Source organism: Lynx canadensis, chromosome B3 (assembly GCF_007474595.2).
Source record: "Lynx canadensis isolate LIC74 chromosome B3, mLynCan4.pri.v2, whole genome shotgun sequence".
NCBI classification, from domain to species: domain Eukaryota; kingdom Metazoa; phylum Chordata; class Mammalia; order Carnivora; family Felidae; genus Lynx; species Lynx canadensis.
This window is the reverse complement of record NC_044308.2, coordinates 144,996,163-145,015,869: the sequence shown is the minus strand read 5'-3', so window position 1 is coordinate 145,015,869 and position 19,707 is coordinate 144,996,163. Positions and strand designations below refer to the sequence as shown.

The 19,707-nt window shown below is 62.4% G+C and overlaps 1 protein-coding gene across 1 annotated transcript; it reads left to right on the top strand.

Moving 5' to 3' along the window:
• The first annotated feature begins 3,224 nt into the window (after positions 1 to 3,224).
• Positions 3,225 to 13,742, top strand: LOC115517108 (basic salivary proline-rich protein 2-like). Its single transcript, XM_030320247.1, has 7 exons — positions 3,225 to 3,475; positions 4,152 to 4,289; positions 8,567 to 8,714; positions 9,622 to 9,819; positions 10,242 to 10,370; positions 12,725 to 12,846; positions 13,415 to 13,742. Exons 1-7 carry the CDS (start codon positions 3,225 to 3,227, stop codon positions 13,740 to 13,742), a joined length of 1,314 nt encoding a protein of 437 aa, XP_030176107.1.
• Positions 13,743 to 19,707: the final 5,965 nt, after the last annotated feature.

Genomic DNA, 19,707 nt, shown 5'->3' with positions numbered 1-19,707 from the left:
TTGTGCTTCGTGGATTTATTGCTGTGTGCAGAGAGGATTTTAATTACCACGTTTTAAGAGGTGTTATTATCTCCGTGGCAGGCTCTGCGAAAAACACTCTTTGAGACCCAATCGCTGCTTCGTTGGCACAGAGCCTCCCGGGACTGGGAGCCGCCGCAAGCAGGGGTCTCCCTCCTCCTGCCTGCACGGGCCTGCCCCCAGACCCCCGACTCAGCTCGGAGGGGGCCAGAAAGCAAGCCCACCTCCCTGCCAGGGAAACGGGAACCTCCGCTCGCACAGCCCGGTGGCAGGGACCCCACGCCCTCCCCGGGGCCCATGGCTGGCATCTTCTCCCTCGATGTGGGGAGTCCCCAGCCCCCTGCTCCGTCCTCCGAGCTCCCCCTTCTACCAACAGGACTGTCACCTCCCACATGCTGGGCACTCTGCTCCTAAGGATGCAGCCTTCGGCCGGACAGGGTGGGCCCTGGGTGCCCTCGGCCAGGGGAGGAGAGGAACTCTGGTCGCTGGAGGGACGGGCACCGGGCAGAGGAGGAAACGGGCAGGGATGCCATTGCTTGCTTCTCCCCTGCTAGGAGCCATGCCAGGCAGAACCCCTTCTGCGTACCCGGCTTTCAGATGGGTTTTTTTTTCTTATTTTTTTTATTTGCAATTAAAGATTATCCTTGACAAATGTCCCCTGTAAAAAGGCTTCACTAATTTAAAACCCATCCTTTTCTCCGAGCATTTTAAAGTGCGAGGAACCTGATGAATTCTAAAAGGTCCACAGCCAGCGCGGGGTGAGGCAGTGGGGAGTGATGGGTCTGGAGGGCCGGCTGGGTCTGTCTTACAGCCCCAGACTCCCCGCGCCTTCATGCCTCCTCCCTCTCAGGCTGCATCTGGGGAAGGGGTCTGAGACCATCTCTCAGCTGCAAGGCTAGGGCGAGGTGGGGCCCCCTCAGCCAGGAAGGCACCCCTCACCCCTGCTTGGGCGCAGGCCGCTGCGTGAATGTGGAACAGTGCCCGCGGGCTGGGACTGGGTGGGAGCTGAAGGGCCAGGCTGGGAGACGGAGCGGGACGGGAGACGGCACCTGCCGGAAGCATGACAGCCTTCACTCAGACCTCACTTCCACTCGGGCTCCGGCGGGGGCCGGCAGGGGCGGGGGGGAGCTGCAGATGGGGGGAGGACCTCAGCTTTCAGCAGTCCTCAGGCGGCCCCAGGTGAGTGAGCCGGGCCTCCCCTAAAAGAGGAGGGAGATCCATGACGAAGGAGAAGAGAGGGACATTTGGTGGAATGGCATCAGAGTGGCTGAAGGAGCTGGAATTCAATCAGCACCATGGGCCCTGGTTCTGCACACAGGCCCCGGGTTCTGCACACAAGCACCAGGTTCTGCACACAGGCCCCGGGTTCTGCACACAGGCCCCGGGTTCTGCACACGGGCCCCGGGTTCTGCACACGGGCTCTGGGTTCTGCACACAAGCCCCGGGTTCTGCACACAAGCACCAGGTTCTGCACACAGTCCCTGGGTTCTGCACACAGGCCCCGGGTTCTGCACACGGGCCCCAGGGTTCTGCACACGGGCCCCAGGGTTCTGCACACGGGCCCCAGGGTTCTGCACACAGTCCCTGGGTTCTGCACACAAGCCCTGGGTTCTGCACACGGGCTCTGGGTTCTGCACACAAGCCCCGGGTTCTGCACACAAGCACCGGGTTCTGCACACAAGCCCCGGGTTCTGCACACAAGCACCGGGTTCTGCACACAGTCCCTGGGTTCTGCACACAGGCCCCGGGTTCTTCTGCACACAAGCCCCGGGTTCTGCACACAGGCCCTGGGTTCTGCACACGGGCTCTGGGTTCTGCACACGGGCCCCAGGGTTCTGCACACGGGCCCCGGGTTCTGCACACGGGCTCTGGGTTCTGCACACAAGCCCCGGGTTCTGCACACAGGCCCCAGGGTTCTGCACACAAGCCCCGGGGTCTGCACACAGGTCCCGGGTTCTGCACACAGGCCCCGGGTTCTGCACACGGGCTCTGGGTTGTGCACACAAGCCCCGGGTTCTGCATACAAGCACCGGGTTCTGCACACAGTCCCTGGGTTCTGCACACAGGCCCCGGGTTCTGCACACAGGCCCCAGGGTTCTGCACACGGGCCCCAGGGTTCTGCACACGGGCCCCAGGGTTCTGCACACAAGCCCTGGGTTCTGCACACGGGCTCTGGGTTCTGCACACGGGCCCCGGGTTCTGCACACGGGCTCTGGGTTCTGCACACAAGCCCTGGGTTCTGCACACGGGCCCCGGGTTCTGCACACGGGCTCTGGGTTCTGCACACAAGCCCTGGGTTCTGCACACGGGCTCTGGGTTCTGCACACAAGCCCCGGGTTCTGCACACAGGCCCCAGGGTTCTGCACACGGGCCCCAGGGTTCTGCACACGGGCCCCAGGGTTCTGCACACAAGCCCCGGGGTCTGCACACAGGTCCCGGGTTCTGCACACAGGCCCCAGGGTTCTGCACACGGTCCCCGGGTTCTGCACACAGTCCCTGGGTTCTGCACACAAGCCCCGGGTTCTGCACACGGGCCCCAGGGTTCTGCACACGGTCCCCGGGTTCTGCACACAGTCCCTGGGTTCTGCACACAAGCCCCGGGTTCTGCACACGGGCCCCAGGGTTCTGCACATGGGCCCCTAGGTTCTGCACACAAGCCCCGGGGTCTGCACACAGGTCCCAGGTTCTGCACACGGGCCCCGAGTTCTGCATACAGGCCCTGAGTTCTGCACGTGGGCCCCAGGTTGTGCACATTTCAACACTGAACCGCAGTCCTTATGCATGGTCACAAGAGGCTTATGACCTCTGTCACGTGCACCCAGAGCCCCCCCACCCTGCTAGAAGCAGAACTGAGAGACTCCGGTCCCTGCTTTCCTCTCTAGGCTGGAGATGTTTCCAGAAGGAGTTCGGCTCTCAGGATGAGACTCTGACCCCCCTTCCATGGCCCACGGTGCCTCTAAGGAGAGGGTACAGTGGGCAATGTTTGGGCTCAGTGCGGACTGGGAACCCTGGGGAAGCCCAGGACCCTTGGTCCACTCCTGGCCTCCTGCCCTGAAGAGCAGAGAGAAGGCACCAGAACCTGGGAGGGAAGGGATGCTGGAGACAGGTGGAGACACGGTCACGTGTGGCTTTCCAGTCCTGCTGGAGATCAGGCCCCGTAGCAGAGCCACTCCTCTCCAAAGGGGAGGCGGGGCTGGAAAGCACACATGGCCGTCTGGCTCAGCTGCCCTGGGCCTCAGTTTCCCCAGTCCTCTGACTCAACGGGGACACCGCCCACAAAGAAGCCCGCTGGTGCACCCCCACAGCTGGGGTGGCAGACGGAGGCCACCAGAGATGAGGACGGTGCTCCGAGGCCCTCGGGTGCCCGCCTGCGACAGGCGGGGCCGAACCCGTGGCGGGAGCTGGCCGGTGAGCACTCAGGAGCCACTCTGATCGGCCCATCATCTACTTACACTGTGTAACCGTTTCTGTCGTGTCTGAACCAACAAAGGCTCTGGCCGCAGACAGCCGGGGAGCTCGCTGATGGCTCTTCCCTGAGTGTCGTGAACGCATGGGGACACAAGTGCAGGACCCAATGTGGGGGTGACAGTGTGCCCAGGAGGCAGCGGGCCCACCAAACCCGCTCACTGAGCTCCGTCTGTCCCAGAAGTGCACATTCCAGGCATGAGAGGGAGGCCAGGACACGGAGCCCCTTCCCCACCCGGCGTCCGTCTCTGGTCCTAGAGCAGCAAGTGAGGCCACCGACGAGGAGGCCGCCTGGCGGGGGCTGGCCACCCCAATGCCCCCACGGCGGGCAGCTGCACAGCCCAAGCCCGTCTATTCCCAGCCCCCAGCCCCGGATGGCCCTCCCACTCCTCAGAGGAGGGGCAGGGGGTTCAGGCCCTGCCTGGAGCCAGATGGGGGGTCAGGTCAGATGCCCTGTCCGCTCTCAGGGACCCAAGCCTGTGCCCGTCAGAATTAACCCTGAATTTCCAACCCAGAGGGCAAGTGCAGAGGAGGGACAGGTGGCCTCGGCCGGACGGGCGGCCGGCAACCCCACGTGCACACACGCACCTCCCTCCTAGCGCCCCACCTCCAGCTGTCAGGCCCCATCACCTGGCCTGTCACTCAGTAGCCCTGCCTTCGACCTGCAGGCCGCCTCCTGGCACACGGCGGTGCCTGTCGGATCACGGGGACACGGTGGCAGCGGCTGCCCCGCTGAGTGGCAGGGCCACCGGGGGGCAAGGGCGGGAGCTGGCAGCCCGCGGCTCTACAGGGACCGGGTGTCCTTGGTGAGTCCCAAGGACGGGGCAGAGCCTCCCGGCCCGGGACAGCCAAACTGGAACAGGCCTCCAAAGAGCCGTCTGCTGACCCTCTCGGGGACGGAGCACTGCCTGTCCCAAATCCCGGCCCTTTGGTGAAGGCCCGTCCCCGGCCGACGACCACCAGGGAGCCGGAAGGGGAGGCCGGGTACGAAAGTCTGAGCCCTGAAAGACAGGCCCGACTGCCCCCAGCCCCGCTGCCGGCCCCCAGGAAGGATGGGTTAGAAGAGGGTGGCCCCCACGTGGGGAGGCATTCAGCCAGGCAGGAGGGCAGAGGTGAGGGGAGCAAGGACGTAGGAGAGTCTGGATGTCCAGCGGCCCTCCTTCGGAACCGCACAAAATTCAAACCGCGGGAGCCCTGGCTGCAGGGGGCACCCTCAGCCCGCTCCCCGACCCTCCCACGCCCCAAAGCCAGCCGACCCTGCTCTTCCACAGCCTCTGGTGCCTGTAGCGCGTGTCTGTGTGCACACCCGGACCAAATTTTGGGTGAGGGAGGCCATCCGTGTGGTCAAAGTGCCGCAACACAGGCCCAGGACGCGGCAGCAAAGACTGGGCGTGGGCGACGTTGCCCGGGCCTGGCCTGCCGGCCGGAGACGGGCAGGGGGCTTGCAGCCAGACGCTGGGGTGGGCTGCACCAAAGCTGGCTCAGTGTGGACTTCCAGTTTCTCAAAAACGCTTTTCCAAATGGAAGGAACCACAGAGACACGGGCGGCACCCGGGCCCCCCTTCAGGTGGGCGAGGTACGCGCGTGGCCCAGCGGGGGCGAGGGGCTCCCACGCCGGCTGTCACGGGGACTCCCCTTACAGTCCGAAGCTTGAGAAGCCAGTCCGAGCGAGCGGATTCCAGATTCTGACACCAGCGCTCGCATCGGGGGGGGGGGGGGGGGCGGGAGGTGGGGGAGGGCAGAGGGGCCGCGCCCTGTGACAGCCACCGTCCAGGTGCCACGGCTGCGGGGAGGACCCGTGGCCGCCCCGGGCGCGCAGGCCCCGCCCGGCCGCGCTCACGCTCAGGGACCCCGCTGCGTTCCTCTTTGTCTCCACCCAATCTCCTCATCAGAGCGGTTCTTTTTATTTTGCAATTTGCTTTGCAAATAACCCTGAATTAAAAACCATATATATCTATTTTTAAAAACCCGGTCTTTTACTGCCTTAATTAAATTTCCACAAGATATTTTTCCCTAGGAAAATTCAATTAGCCTCTAATTTTAGTCATCTAAAAGGCACTGGTGCTTTGAGTATTTGATTTTTAATTTAAGCCCTTCATAGGGCATGGCAATTAAAACGTCTGAGGTAGGTGCCACAGCACGGCCGGGCTGTTCCACGGCAGAGGGAGCCCCCCTCCCGTGGCCGGGGCTGGGTGGGCAGGGGGCCACCGATGAGGCTTCCACAGGCAGCTAGGACCACACTGGCCACCGCTCCGGTCCCTTCACCCGAGCGGCCCCACAGGACACCCAGTTCCGTTCTCAGCTGGGTCTGGGTGGGCACAGAATGCCCGAGAAGGGCCAGCTAGAGAGTCCTTACGGGCCGAGGGCCCGCCCGGGCTCTGAGGGGTTGGGGTCCGACCGGCAGCCCCCACGCACGTCAGCCCGCCCCTCCCCTGTGGAGACGGTGGGTACAGAACTTCAGCTCCTTGTCGGATGCTGAGGGTCCGGCGCGCGGCGGGTGGTAACCCCGTGCCGGTCTGTCCCGTGGCTCCAGGGCTCTGTCCCAGAGTCTCGGGGGCCCCGCTGTGGAGGCTCACCTCAGCGTGGTGCCTGGACGCTCACCGAGTGTGACCCCGAGAACCTAGCAGACCCCACAGCCCGTCTCCGACACCCCAGCCGGGATGGAGACCCCCGGAGGGGCAGAGGCGGACGCAGCCCGGACGATCATAGAGGGGAGGTCCCCGAGCCTCCCAGTCCCAGGTCCCCTGCGTGATCCCTTCCCTTATTTCTTTCTCTTATGAACGCCCCGTTGCTCTAGCAACATTGGTTTAAAGGCTGTTTTTCCTCCGTTGAAGAGTTCTCGCACTTCTGCCAGAAATCACCTGGGCACACGGTCTGGGTCTGTTTCTGGGTTCTCTGTTCCGTTCCATGGATCGATCCATTTGTCTCTTTGCCAGTGCTGCAGGCTTCATTAAAGTGGCCGTCTAAAAAGTCCTGAAATCTGGCCGACTGACTCCTCAATTCTCCTTTTTCAACAATTTTTCAGCCATTTTAGCTCCTGTGTATAATTTTATAATTGTCTCGTCTGTAGCACAAAAAATCTTGCCCGGACTTCGACAAGATTCGCGTTAAACCTTCACATCAGCTTGGGGGAGAATTGACGCCTGTTACCGCGTTGAATCTTCCAACCCGCGAACGCAGTCATTCTCTCCATTTACCGAGAACTTCCCTGACTCTTTGCACTAGCATTTTGCAGTCCTATACATGTTTTGTTATATTTACATCTAAATATCGCGCTTTTTGAGTGACTGTAAATGTTGGTATATCTTTAATTTCAGTGTCCACGTGTTCATTGCCAGGATATAGAAATACAACTGGTCATTACCTTGTATACTGCGACCTTGCTAATTCCTATATTAGTTCCGCAAGTGTTTTGTAGATTCATCGGGGTTGTCTGTGGAAACAGTAACGCCACCTGCAAGCGGGGATGATCTTCCTTCTTACAGATCCCTGTGCTGTTTATTTCCTATTCTTGCCTTATTGCACTGGCTAGCACCCCAACACCATGTTGAACAGAGTGGCAAGAGCAGGCACCTTTGACCTGTTCCCAACCTTGAAGGAAAGAATTTAGTACTAATTATACACTTGCTGTAACATTAGGTATAATGTTAGCGGTAGCTTTTCTATAAACGCCCTTCGTCAAGGTGAGAAAAGTCCCCCACTGCCATTTTGCTAAGAGTTTACCATGAATGGGTGTTGAATTTTGTCAACTGATTTTTCTTCACAGATTGATATCATCATATGATTTTTTTTTCCCTTTTAGCCTGTTAAGACAGTAGATCACACTGACTGATTTTCAAATATGAGACCAGCTTCCCATCTCCTTTGGTCATGGTGAATAATTCTTTTTATATTTTGCTGACTCTTCTTCGCCAGAATTTTGTTAAGGATTTTGTGTCTCTATAAGGGATGTAAGTTTGCAGTTTTCTTTTTTTGTACTGACTGTGGTTTAAATAAATTGGGAAGGGTTCCCCCTTCTGTTTTCTGGAGAAGATTTTGCAGAATCGATGCCAATTATTCTTGAATTCTTTGTTACAATTCTCCACTGAAACCATATGGACGTAGAGATGTGGAGGCTTTTTGGTGAGTTTTACATTATTATTCAATTTTCTTAATAGTTGTAGGCCTATTCAAATGACCCATTTCTTATTGGGTGAGGGGTGGTAGTTTGTGTGTTTTTTTAGGAAGTGGTCCATTTCGAACTAAGTTGTCAAATTTATGTAGAGTTGTTCATGCCATTCCTTTATTGTACTTTTGATGTCCTCAGTCTGTAGTGATGTCCCTGCTTTGTCCCCGACATTGGTAACCTGTGTCTTCACTTCTTCCGTGTTGCTCTTACTAGAGGGTTGTCCATACTCTTGATCTTTTCTAAGAACACCTCATTGTTTCATTGGTTTTCTCCATTGTTTTTGTTTTCGATTTTATTTCATTCTACTCGTTTGCTTAGCTCAGCTTGGTTTGTGCTTCTTTTTTCTAGATTTTTGAGGCAGGAGTTTATATTATTGATTTGAGACATTTCCTCTTTTCCGATGTATGCATTTGACGATAAATTTCCCTCCCAGCACTGCTTTCACTGTGTCCCACAATCTTTGATACGTTGTGTTTCATTTTCACTTAGTGCCCCCTGCACCCAGAGCCTCCTCTCGCTGTCCCGCGGCCCCCTCTGCCCTGCAGCCACACCAGTGTCCTTTAGCCCTTGGCTCTTATGCTGCTTCCTCCCGCCTCAGGACCTTTGCACTTGCTGTGCCTCTGCCTGGCATACTCTAACCTCCCCCCCCCATCACCCCGGCCCCATCTCAGTCCCAAAGTCGCTTCCATGGCCACATCCTAGTACTGCTGAGTGAGACGGCTTTGGGGTGGTTTGTTACCCCCAAAGAGGACAGACAGACCTGGGGGCACCCCGGTCACTTCCTGCCCCTCTGCACACTCTCCCTCCCACGAATCACACAGGGCTGCTGGGCCCAGAAGCTTCCTGTGGAGCTGTGTCACGTGGAGGGATGAAAGCCACGGCCACGCCCACGCTGCCCTCACCCCACGCCCACAGCCCACACCAGAGCTTCCAAGTGGCCAGGACGCAGCTCCCTGGGGCTGGTGGAGCTGGCGGGGGCACCTCGGCCACGGTGCAGCCCCTCATGCCTCACCCAGCCCCTCTCGTGCCCAGGACGGCTCCCAGGACGGGTGCAGGGGGCCAGGTACACGTCACAGCAGCCCCAGGAGAGCATAAGCTCCCTGTCCCCAGGCTGCCTGAGCACGGCAGGGCGCCCCTGGAGCACACTGTGGCTGCAGCCTTGGGGACAGGGGTTGCCATGGGCCCTGTGGTGACCCCAGCAGAAAGCACAGAGCCCCTGGGTCAGGCACCTTCTCACCTATGGCTGCATTTCCCACCGGGGGGGGGGTGGAAACACTCTGTATGGGGTGGACTAAGGCCATAGCGAGGGCAGACATGGCTCCTGACAACCCACCTGTCCCCCCACCGCCCCGCCCAGGCCGCGGGACCTCTAGGAGGGCGAGAGGCCTTCCCCAGAGAGGCATAGTGTCAGTGGGGTCCCCAGGGGCAGAGGGAGCACAGGGGGACCAAGAGCCCCAGGCAAGGGGGCCGCAGGACCACAGCCCAGGTGGGGACACGAGGAAGGCCCACCTGGTGGGGGACACTGAGCAAGTACATGCGGGCTGCAGGGAAGCCCAGGCCTCTCTGGCCGGCGGTGAGGGTCCCCACATCCACTGAGTGCGTCCCCAGATGTTGGGGGCCTGGAGGGTTCTGGGGCCCTCCCCAGATGGCCTCTACCCAACCAAGCAGGTGCAGGATGCCGTTTGACAAGTAGCAAATGGCCTCTCCTCTTATGAGAATAACCCGATTATTTGACGGTGTTTTTCCGACACTCAGAACATCTGTCTTTACTGTCTAATTTACAGAATCGACAATTAGGGCTGACAGTTTCTGCCTCTCTGAGGTGCCTCGAGGGTAGGGGTTCTGATTGTGCTGGGACTGAGCAGGCCTTTGGACTTTGCGGAGGCTGGCCGGCCGCAGTCATGCCTACAGCCCTGGGCGGGGGTGGGGGGGCGGGTCACAGGCCGGCAGTGCCTGGTGTCCCTCCCCAGGATCCAGCCCATCAGCCCTCTGCCCCCGTTTGGTGCGCGGCCAACGGGCTGCGGCTGGCCGCCTGGGGACGCTGCTGTCTGGCCCCTGTCCGTCTCCTCATCAGGAAGCAAGAGCCTGTCCCTGGAGGCACGCAGGCCAGCACGTGTCAGGATGTGGCCTGCACGGCTGTGGGGTCCTGTCCGCTGTGTGACTCCCAGGTGCCCTCATGCCAGGGGACCAGGCTCTGTCGCTGCTTCGCTGGAGACTTGCCCTGAGCCCTGGACCACGGGTCAGTCCCTGGGCCCGTACTTGAGGGCCCCCCTGCTCAGAGCAGAACCCCCCCAAGGCGGTCCCCCCCAGACTTGGCCAACTCCATTAACACCCCAGCAAACCTGCGCCCTCGGAGGTGCCGCTGCCCCCCTGCTCACCCTCCAGGGGCTGCGCCCGGCCCCACCCACCTGCCGGGGTCCCTCTGGAGCACACAGGGGGCGCCGCTCTGGAAAGGTTGGCCCGCGAGCGGGGTGAGAGGGCAGCACGTCCAGGACCCCACTCATCAGCCCGGGCCCCGGGGCCGTGCCCGCGGCCACCGGAAGTGCCACAGTCCGTGCGCCCTGGCCTCCCCACCTGTGTTTCTCCCCAGAGCAGTCCCCAGCATTCGGGCAATTTCCAGTGTCCACCCCTGATTAATGGCTGCGTGGGGGCCGTTTCCTCCGGCTCCAGCTGGATAAACAGACCCGGCCCTGATAGGCCCGAGGAAGGGCGGGAGGAGGTGGGCGGAGGGGCCAGGAAGCCAGGGAGGGGCTGAAGTGGAAAAACGAGGTGCCGGGCCAGGGGTATCTGCGGGGTCCGTGCCCAGGGGCCGCCAGGACAGGTCCCCCAGGGTGCGGGGAACAGCTTCCTCGCCCCACCCTGTCCTGCTCAGGCCTCCGGGCGTGCCAGGGGTGGGGCTCCAGCCTTGACCTCCCCATCTCGGGCCCTGTGGCCCCCTGCGTGCCCTCTGAGACAGATTCCATCTGCTGTGGGTCACTCGGTGCAGCCTCCAAACTCTCATCGGGTCCTGGCCTCGCAGACACCCTGGGGAGCCCTGGTCACGGCCCCCCTTCAGAGGATGAGCAAACTGCGGACCCCCGGGGGCATTCATGTGCCCAGGGGTCCCGGCTGGGGCGCTCCAGGACAGGCCCCCAGCGCCCCTGGAGGGTGTGGTCTCAGTCCGCCAGCAAATTGGCCTCTTTCTCTCCAGGACACTCGGAGGCTGACGCCCCCTTGGGTTACGCTCCCTGGACCTCCTGGGGGCCGCTCTTCTGCTGGGCCTCCCCCCTCCCACCTACCTCCACTCTCTCCCTACAGGAGCTTCCAGAACCTTCTTCCTAAGTCCTCCTTGCAGGAAGCCTGTCAAGGATCTGCTTCTGGGAAACCCAGACTCGGGGGCGCTGACCCGGACTGTTCTGGGCCGCCCCTGCCATCCCTGTGGGGCGCGGGGGCGGGCGGTCTCCCCTCTTGCAGGGGCGCCCACAGATGGCACCACCAGGCGGGAACCCCGGGGGTCTGAGCCAGCAACCCCACGCGGGTGTGCAAACCCCGGCCTCCGTGACTGACGGGACCAAACGCACGCCGGCCTTTTGTAAAACGAGGGGCGGATGGGAGGCCCTGGTGGAGGCCTCTGCCCTCTGAGATTCGGGCACAGCTGCTCCCCGTGGGCACCACCCTCCCCAGCCCCCCAGGCAGCCCCTTCCGCGGGCAGGAGCAGGGCTCCGGCAGCTGCACCCAAACAGCTACTCACGGCCCTGTGTCCCCACCAAACCCAGGGGTGCAGACGGCCTGCTGAGCGCCTTGGCGGCTCTGTCCGCGCTCGAGGCGCGCTAGGCTCGCTCACAAGGCCTGCTGCGGAAGTGACCACCCCGGGACACCTGGCTGGCTCGGTGGGTTAAGCATCAAGACTCTCGATCTTGGCTCAGGTCATGATCTCACGGTTCCTGAGTCCGAGCCCCAAGTCGGGCTCTGCGCTGACAGCTGGGAGCCTGCTTGGGATTCTCCCTCTCGCTGTTTCTCTCTCTGTCTCTGCCCCTCCTCCGCTTGCCCTCTTTCTCAAAAAATAAACTTAAAAAAATAAATGAAAATAAATCAAATTAAAAAAGAAGTGACCGCCCCCCCCCCCCCCCAGTGCAGCCGGAAGCACCTGGCTACCTGAGCGGGCAAAGTCCAGGTGTCCCCCTCCGGGGCGGGTTGGGGTCTCCCTGTGGTACCAGGCCCAGCCCCAAGCCCTCGCATTCAACACCAGCCCGGGGCTCACGCTCCCTCACCTTGGCACCCGAAGAGCCCTCCTCCCATCCCAGACCCTAGGCTCCTTCCGTGGTCCGAGCCAAACCGGGGGGGGGGGGGGGGGCGGGGGGGAGCTCCAAGGATGCGCACTGGGAGCGGTGTGGGACAAAAGAGGCCCCTCTGGGGAGGGCACATGTAAGCTGGCCCCTGGGACAGGCAGCCGGGGGCACAGGAATCGGTCGAGACCCCCACCCGCGGTCCCTGGGACGGTGACACCCACAGGCAGGCTCCGGCCACAGAGCCTGGAGGAGTGGCCTCTGAACTTGAGAACGCAGCTGGCTTGTCCTGGGTTAAGGTGGGGGCATCCATGAGTCTTATCTAAGCCAGTGACAGAGAAGGGGACCCAAGGCAGGAGGGATCTTCTAACCTTCAGGCAAAAGTCAGCCTCCCATGGAGTCTTAGTGTGGGGACCCGGCAGGAAGGGGGCCACGGGAACGCGGGGGCAGAGGCTGACAATGCCGTGGACAGATCGCCCACGCGAATGTGGGTGCCGAGCCTGCTGTGGTGCTTAGGTCCCCTTGGCCCGCAGAGCGCCCAGAAAGGCGAGTTCGGAGGGGAGGGTGAGGAGGGGTTTCCGTGGTGCAGGCTGGGCAGGGAGACCCTCCCCGGCCCAGTGGGTGGGGGAGGGGCTTGGAGAGGTGCCCCGAGGGGTCCCAGCCTGAGGCCGAGCTGGGAGGTGACCCTGCTTGGGCCAGGGTTGTTTTTCTCCGGGCGCCGGGCGGCCCAGCATGGCCACTCTGGGCGGGGGCAGCTTTGGGGGCCCTGCCCGGGTCGACGCCTCCCTCGCCATGCCCATTCCTTCAGCCGCGCGTCCCCATCACCCTCGCGTGGCCCAAGACTGGTCGCGGGGCTGGACGGGACCCTCCAGCCTCGGCCTCCAGCCGGGAGCCGCGGCAGCCTGAGTCCCCATCAGGGCCCAGCGTGGGGTGCGGCAAGACCCGGATGGCAGCCCTTGGGAGGGGGGGCACCCCGCCTCCCACTCCGCAGCCCCTGCAGGGCCAGCCCCTGGGTTCTAGGCTGCTTCTCAGGCATCAAGGGCTGAGCCGGGTCCCCGGCTGGTCCCCTCACACACTGGACTCCTAACGCCAGCACCTCAGAAGCCTGGAGGAGTGGCCTCCTCGACGCGAGGGCCGTACGTGGAGGCAGAGACCGCGGTGAGGCATCTGCGAGCCGGAGCCCCAGGAGCCCCCAGCGATGATGGGACAGGTCCCCCCAGAGCCTCCAGAAGGAGCCGGCCCTGCGGCACGCTGACCTTGGACTTCCAGCTTCCGGAACCCGGAGAGGCCAGCCTTCCATCCTCGTCGGGCCCCCAGTCTGCGGTCCCTCGCCGTGGCCACCATAAGAGACTGTCACACCAGGGGAGGTCCCGAGAAGGCCCCCGCCCGTTTTAGACCCACAGGGTATTTGGGGTGCGGTGCCACTCGCCCTCCTCCCGGTGCCACTCGCACGGTCACACGACGACAAGCCACTGCCCAGCACCCCCTGTCCCGGCAGGGCCAGCCCCGCTCCTTGGACCAACAGCCGGAAGTCTGGTGCAAAAGCGCGTTCCCGCAAAGTGCCGCCGATCTCCACGTGCCCCACACCTGAAGACGGCATCTCTTCCAGAGCCTGGGGTGGCCGAGAGCCCGAGGACCCTAGGGGCTCAGAGGCTCTGCCCCGGGTCCTGCTCCTGCTCCTGGTCCTGGTCCACCCCGCACGGCTCTCCCGGCTCTCCCCCAGACGCCCCAGCAACGGCCTGCAGCCTCCCCTCCGCCAAGCCCGCCCTCCCGGCCTCGGGCTGAGCTCGGCCGGCCAGCCGGCTCTGGGACAGGCACTGGGATGAACCACAGCCGCCCTCCCCGCCCGGAGGGCTCACGAGCCTGGGGCCGCGGTGTAGGCTGCGGGACAGGAGGACACAGACGGCCCTCCTGGAGGTACAGAAGGTTCCAGAAGCCCGGTTCCAGCTTCCTCATTAGCCACACCTGACAGTACACAGAACTGCCTCTCCCTGGTGCTCCCGGAGTGTTTCTGGACCACTGGGAGGGCTTAATTGACTGCATATTTAATGCAGAGTTATTTAAATTCTGGCGCATTTGTCCGCAATAATGTCAAAGTAACATGAACACTTGCTGTTGCCCGGTCGTACTGCGGAGCGCACGTGCGTGCAGGGTGGGGGGTGGGGGGAGGGGAGGGTGGCGGAGCATACGACCCTCACACAGACCTCTGGCGGGAGGACGCCGCCATCTCTCCCACCTTACAAGAGTCCACGGAAGCCCAGAGAGGTTAAGTGACGTGCCTCAGCTCACACAGCTGGCACGAGGCAGGGCAGGGCTCTGGGGTCACCCAGAGTCTGGGCTCAGATATCTGGGTCCAGAGCCTGGACTGTTAACCAGAACCTTCCCTCGGCCTGGCCCTGGACCAGGCCGGCACGGCAGGGCGCCAGCTCTCAGTGCGGGTGGGTTTGGGACGAGAGGGAGGCGGGCAGGGAAGAACGTGGTCCCCCTGGGGACACACTGCCTGCTCCCCTTGCCCCCCACACCCACTGGGACCCCGGTGATGATTTTGCCCCGGGAAACAGACCCGCTGCGGCCCAGGGTCCCGTTAGAGGTTTGGGGGAGGCTGTCCCCAGCACTGGCTCACCTTGCTGGCGCAGGCGGTGTGAACCACAGAATCCCGCGCCAGGAGTCCCCGCTTTCTGCCGGTGGCAGCCCAGGCCTCCTTCTCCCTGTTGAGCAGGTCCTGAGCCTGCAGGTCCCCGGGGACAGGTTACACGGGGCACAAAATTAGCGCCTCGGACGTCGTGGCAACATCTGCTAGAAAGCGTTCGTGTTTGGGCTTTCCAGACGTCGGTTCGGGGTCCGCCATGCGCCTCTGCCAGGCAAAGAGGAGCTACCCCTGCGCAGACCTCCCCCCATCCCCGACCCCCGGGGCCCCCAGGATGGGGCACCTCCCAGCAGGGCCTCACTCTGCCCCGCGGGCCGCATCTGAACCAAGAGCTCAGCTGCTCCCAGCGCCCGCGTCCCAGGGCGCCAGGCTCCCCGCAAGAGCAGGGTCAGACCTCTGTCCTTTTCGGGCCCCTGATGCCCGGGGTGCGGCCGCGCCCTCTGTAAAGCGGACCGCGAAGTGTGCCAGCACCAGAAGGCCGCAGCCGGCCAGCTGCGGAAGACCGTCATGTCACTGCGGCCACCCCGGAAATAGAGGTGGAGGCGGTGACAGTACGAATAGCAGGAGTGGGAGTGATGACAGTGGTTACGGTGCAGGGGACAGTAATAGAGAACCGCGGAGGTGGCCCCGTTACCGGCTGCGGCGATGGCAGTGCGGGTGACATCGATGCTGGGTGGCACCGTCCCCCTGCCGAGGACCCGGGACAGGATCTGCCTTGTGCGGTCCTTGCGGCCTGGCCAGTACTTGGGACGTGCCCTGTCCCACCCGTCCCCCACTTCCTCCCGAGGTCCCCATGCCTGTCCCCCGGGAGCGGCGCTGGGCGGGGGGCCGGGGGAGCCCTGTCCGTGGAGCCCAATCTGCACCGAAGGGCAGCCCGTTATGGGGACACCGTGAATATTCTCTACTGAAATGTGATGGCTGTAAAAATCAGCGCGGGCCGGTCCCAGCTGTCACACCAGCTCCGGGCGCCGGGTCAGTCGTTAAAAGCGAAAGGTCAGTGTTGCCTCTTGGTTGCGTTTTAATCGGATTCGGCATCTCCGGCTTCCCGCCATCTCCTGCCAGGGCCTGGGCGCCTCATTAATGGGAACGAAGGAGGGAGGTGACATCATTTACATTTAATTGTCTTGTTTATCCGCGTGGCTCTGTGGTTGTTTTAATAAAGGGCAGAGACAGATAAAGGCTACATTTGCATCCTGGAAGGGGAGTCTGACAAGGTCCCCTGCTGTTGACATTTATTGTTTGCAAATGAGATAATCCAATAACGGAGAGCCAGCTCCCCTCCCAGGCTCCGGCTGGCAGTCTGGACAGGGTGGGGGGTGGGCTGGGACCTGCCAGGGGACAAGTGACGCGTGATAGCTGGTGCGCCCTCTCTCCGGACAGGACACGTAGGGCGTGGCCCCAGAGCAGGGTCTAGGCGGGAGAGGGCCCTTAACAGCCACCGTGTGTGAGCACCTGTCGGGCCCAGCCACCTGCCAGCTAGAATTAGCTTCTGCAGTTTGCTGAGGAGACAGCTGAGGCTCAGAGAGGTCAAGTCACTGGCCCGAGGTCACACAGTTGAAACGTGAGCCCGGCCGGGGAGGCAACTCACTCTCTGAACTTTGCACTCTGCGGCCTAACGGATCTCCGCGACCGCGCACCTGTGCCAACGCACAACGTTTTTGTTAAAATTATGGGGAATGCGGATCTCCCGCCCACCCTGCTTCTCCCTGCTCTGGGGACCCCGCTCTGGCTGTCACAACTTCCAAGGAGCCTTACGGGAAACTCCTAGAGCTGTACGAAGCAGTTTCCAGACCCAGACTGGGGGTCTGGCAAAGATTATTGTCTACTTGATAAATCTCACCCTCCTGAAACGTCGTACAAAGGGCTGACATTATACCGGGTCCAATGATTCATTCTGTGGGTGGATTTGTTTGAAAGGGACATTATTGGGGCGCCTGGGGGGCTCAGTCAGTTGAGCATCCGACTCTTGATTTCAGCTCAGGTCATGATCCCACGGTGTGTGGGGTGGAGCCTTGAGTCGGGCTCTGCGCTGACAACGTGGGGCCTGCTTGGGATTCTCTCACTCTCTCTCTCTCTCTCTCTCTCAATATAAATAAACTTTAAAAAAATGGAAGGAATTATTGTTAGCTAGCGAGCAGCAGGGCCTCCTCTGAGCTGCCACATCCCCCCTTCACCCAAAACTACCCTCTGTCACAAAACTCAGGATGCTACGGACACTGAATTCTCACGTGGATGGATGGATAGATGGATGGGCGGATGGACGGACGGACGGATGGGTGGATGGATTGGTCGGTGGGTGGATGTGCAGTGGTTATAAGGAAGGACAGTAAAGAAAGAAGGAAGGGCAGGGAGGGAGGGGAGAAGGAAGGAAGGGAGGGAGGGAGGGAGGGAGGGGTGAGGGAAGGGGGAGAGGGTTGGGGGATGAATGACAGACAGACAGACAGACAGACGTCTCCGGCTGGCTTCAGTCTCAAGTAGGGGCGCTGGCTGAGAGCACCCACGAACCACGAGCTCCCTCGTCCCCACGGAGCCCAACTGGCTTCCTTTTCCCACACACCAGAGCCAGCCTGCCTGGCTTGTTCAGGCCTCGCCTCCCTAAGGCCACAGCACAACCCAATGTCCCTGCACCTGCAGCCTGCGGGCCACACTGTCCCCCAGTCCCCGGGGTCAGACGTCTGGGCACCCAGGTGTAAGGACAGTCATCCCAACTGGGAGCAAACGTCCTGAGCCCTCACTGGGCACTGGGTGTTGAGGCCACGGCCGCGGCCAGGCCACACGGAGAGCCCGGCACAGCCCGCCTGCCCCAGCCACCCGCCCCCGCACCCCTCCACGGCCCAGAGGGAGCCCTTCTGTGCAAATGGCGCCCCGGAGTCCTGCGTGGCGGGGCGAACGGTCTTCACGCGGATCCCACGGCCCCGAGCCTGGACACAGCCGCACCCTCAGGTCCCCAAAGCTCAGCGAAGTCCAGACCAGAGTAAGCAGAAATTTCTGGAAAATGGAGCTCCCAGTAGGAGGGAAGCCACATGTGGGTGGAGGGGGGAATGTCACCAGAAGTCACGTCCCCTACGGGCACCGCTCTCCTCCCTAGCTGTGACCTCACCTGCTCCCCAAGACCTCCAGGGGGTGTGAATGGACGGAGAGACACGTGACCCCCAAACAAAGCAGCCTTTTTCCTCCAGTTCAGGCAGCAAGGAGCCACCGGCTCTGAGGGCTCCTGGTTCCCCCTTCCAGCCCAGGTTTCAGAGCCCAAAGGGCCACACCGCCCGCCCCCCAGACACCGTCACGTGCCATCACCCGGACCCCGAACCTGCCTCAAAGCACGGGCCGGGCCTTTGTCCCGGGCCTTAGGAATAGGAGTATCCCACCCAGTGGCATGAGGCAAGGAGAGACGGCAGGCCCGCACCCTTCTGGAATGTTCCGAGGGCTGAGTAAATGCCAAACCCAAGGGTCAGGCCCTCACCACCGCCCCCGCCCCTGTGGCCACCCGCAAGGCAGAGCAGGACGCGATGACGCTATGTCTCCGTTCAAAGGGTCCCGCTCCCCCTCCAAGGAGGGGCCGCGTGTTAATTCATCCGCAGCCAGGGATCAGTCATCGGGCAAATGAGATTAAATGCCCTTGAAATGGAATTAAAATGACGTCAAACAGCAGAACATCATTTCTTAGCACGGCTCTGCAAGCCGCTTCCTGCTTTAACCCCTCAGTGGCTGTGTCTCAGCCCCACAAGCGGAGACCCCTCGGGGCTCCTGCACCCGGGCCGCCCCCGGCCTCTTGGGTCCTTGCAACGGCAGATTCCGGGCCTCAAGTCACAGCTGGCCCGTGGGGCTCCGGGAACACGGAGCCTCCGCACGGCCTCCGTGGGGGACCCCGGGCCGCGACCCGAGCGTGGCCGTCGGCAGCCTGGGGGCCGGAGAACCCGTCCCTGAACCTCCTTCCGTCCGATGCTGGGCCCGGGGCTTCAGGAAGGCTGTGGGCAGGTGGGCCTCAACTCTAGGAATGGCCACCTCTCCCGGGGGGTCGGCCACACCGATGTCCCCACGTCTCCGAGCCCGGCTCGCGTCCCTGAGGGGCCCCCGCCCCCCGCCCACCGGGGGCCACGCCAGCGCCCGTCCCACCGCGTCCCTGCCCTGCCCCCACCCTTGCACCCGCACGTCTCGTCGGGGACGTTGATGGCGCCAGAACCGGGAGGCCCCGATTGTTAGAAGAGCCAGAGCAAAGTCGCTGGAGTCTTTCCTGATAATCTGCTTCTGGACCTGATCATTACTTCTCATTTTCGCGGAAACAGTCGCTCGTCGGAGAGCGTGGCCGGTGATCTGCCAATTTGTCATGCTGGCGGCGGCCTGGCCGTGCGCACACGCCGCCCAGGGGTCGATGGGCCCCATGCGTGCCCGTCAGTAGCTGTAAATGGTGAGATTTACAAGATGAGCGAGGACAGCCTCCTGCCGGGCGCAGGGTGGGGGAGGCGGGGTGCGTGCGCTCCGTGTGCCAGGGAGCCAGGGGCTCGGCGGCCCCGCCTCGCTACGTGCACCTTTCATCCGTGCCTGCGTCATCCCTGAGCCTGGTGCCCCCCAGGTCCGGGCTCCAGAAATGACCCGTGACCACAGAGTCTGCGAAGGGCCCTTCTGTGCGTGCGCCCGTGTACGTGCCCTCCCCCTGCCCCAGAGCAGCCGGTCCCAGTCTGCCTGGCTCGGAGCGGGCTCGGTGGGGCCCAGACCACCCCTGCCCCCGGCACGGCCTGGCTCTGGGGCGGCCCCTCCCTCACCTGCGGCTCTCCCAGATGACTGCAAACATCTCCCCCAGCCTGCGGCCAGTGGGACCACCCAGGGATGCGCCCTCCTCTAACCTGGGTCATCCTCAAGGCTCCTCTGGCGATCGAGCTCCGCGTGGCGGGCCCAGTGGGAAAAGCGGGGGTGGCCCTCTTCACCCCGGACCCTACACCTCCCGTAGAACGAGCCTCAGCTCCCATTAGGAGCCGGGGTTTGCTGCTCGTTGGTGCCTCCGTCAGCCGGGCGCCCCGAGAAACAGAACTGAGAGGACGCGTGCGCACAGAGAGACGGTTACGCGGGACCGACTCTCACCGCTCTGGAGGCTGAGAGGTCCCCACGATCTTCCATCCGCAATCCAAAGGCAGGAGAAAGAGGATGTC

Coding starts and splice junctions, on each gene's coding strand:
- LOC115517108 (XM_030320247.1), top strand. CDS start 3,225: ATGGCCGTCTGGCTCAGCTGCCCTGGGCCTCAGTTTCCCCAGTCCTCT. Junction 4,290..8,566: donor ACAGGGACCGGGTGTCCTTG/GTGAGTCCCAAG, acceptor CCACGCCCACAG/CCCACACCAGAGCTTCCAAG. Junction 9,820..10,241: donor GTCCGCTGTGTGACTCCCAG/GTGCCCTCATGC, acceptor GTTTCTCCCCAG/AGCAGTCCCCAGCATTCGGG.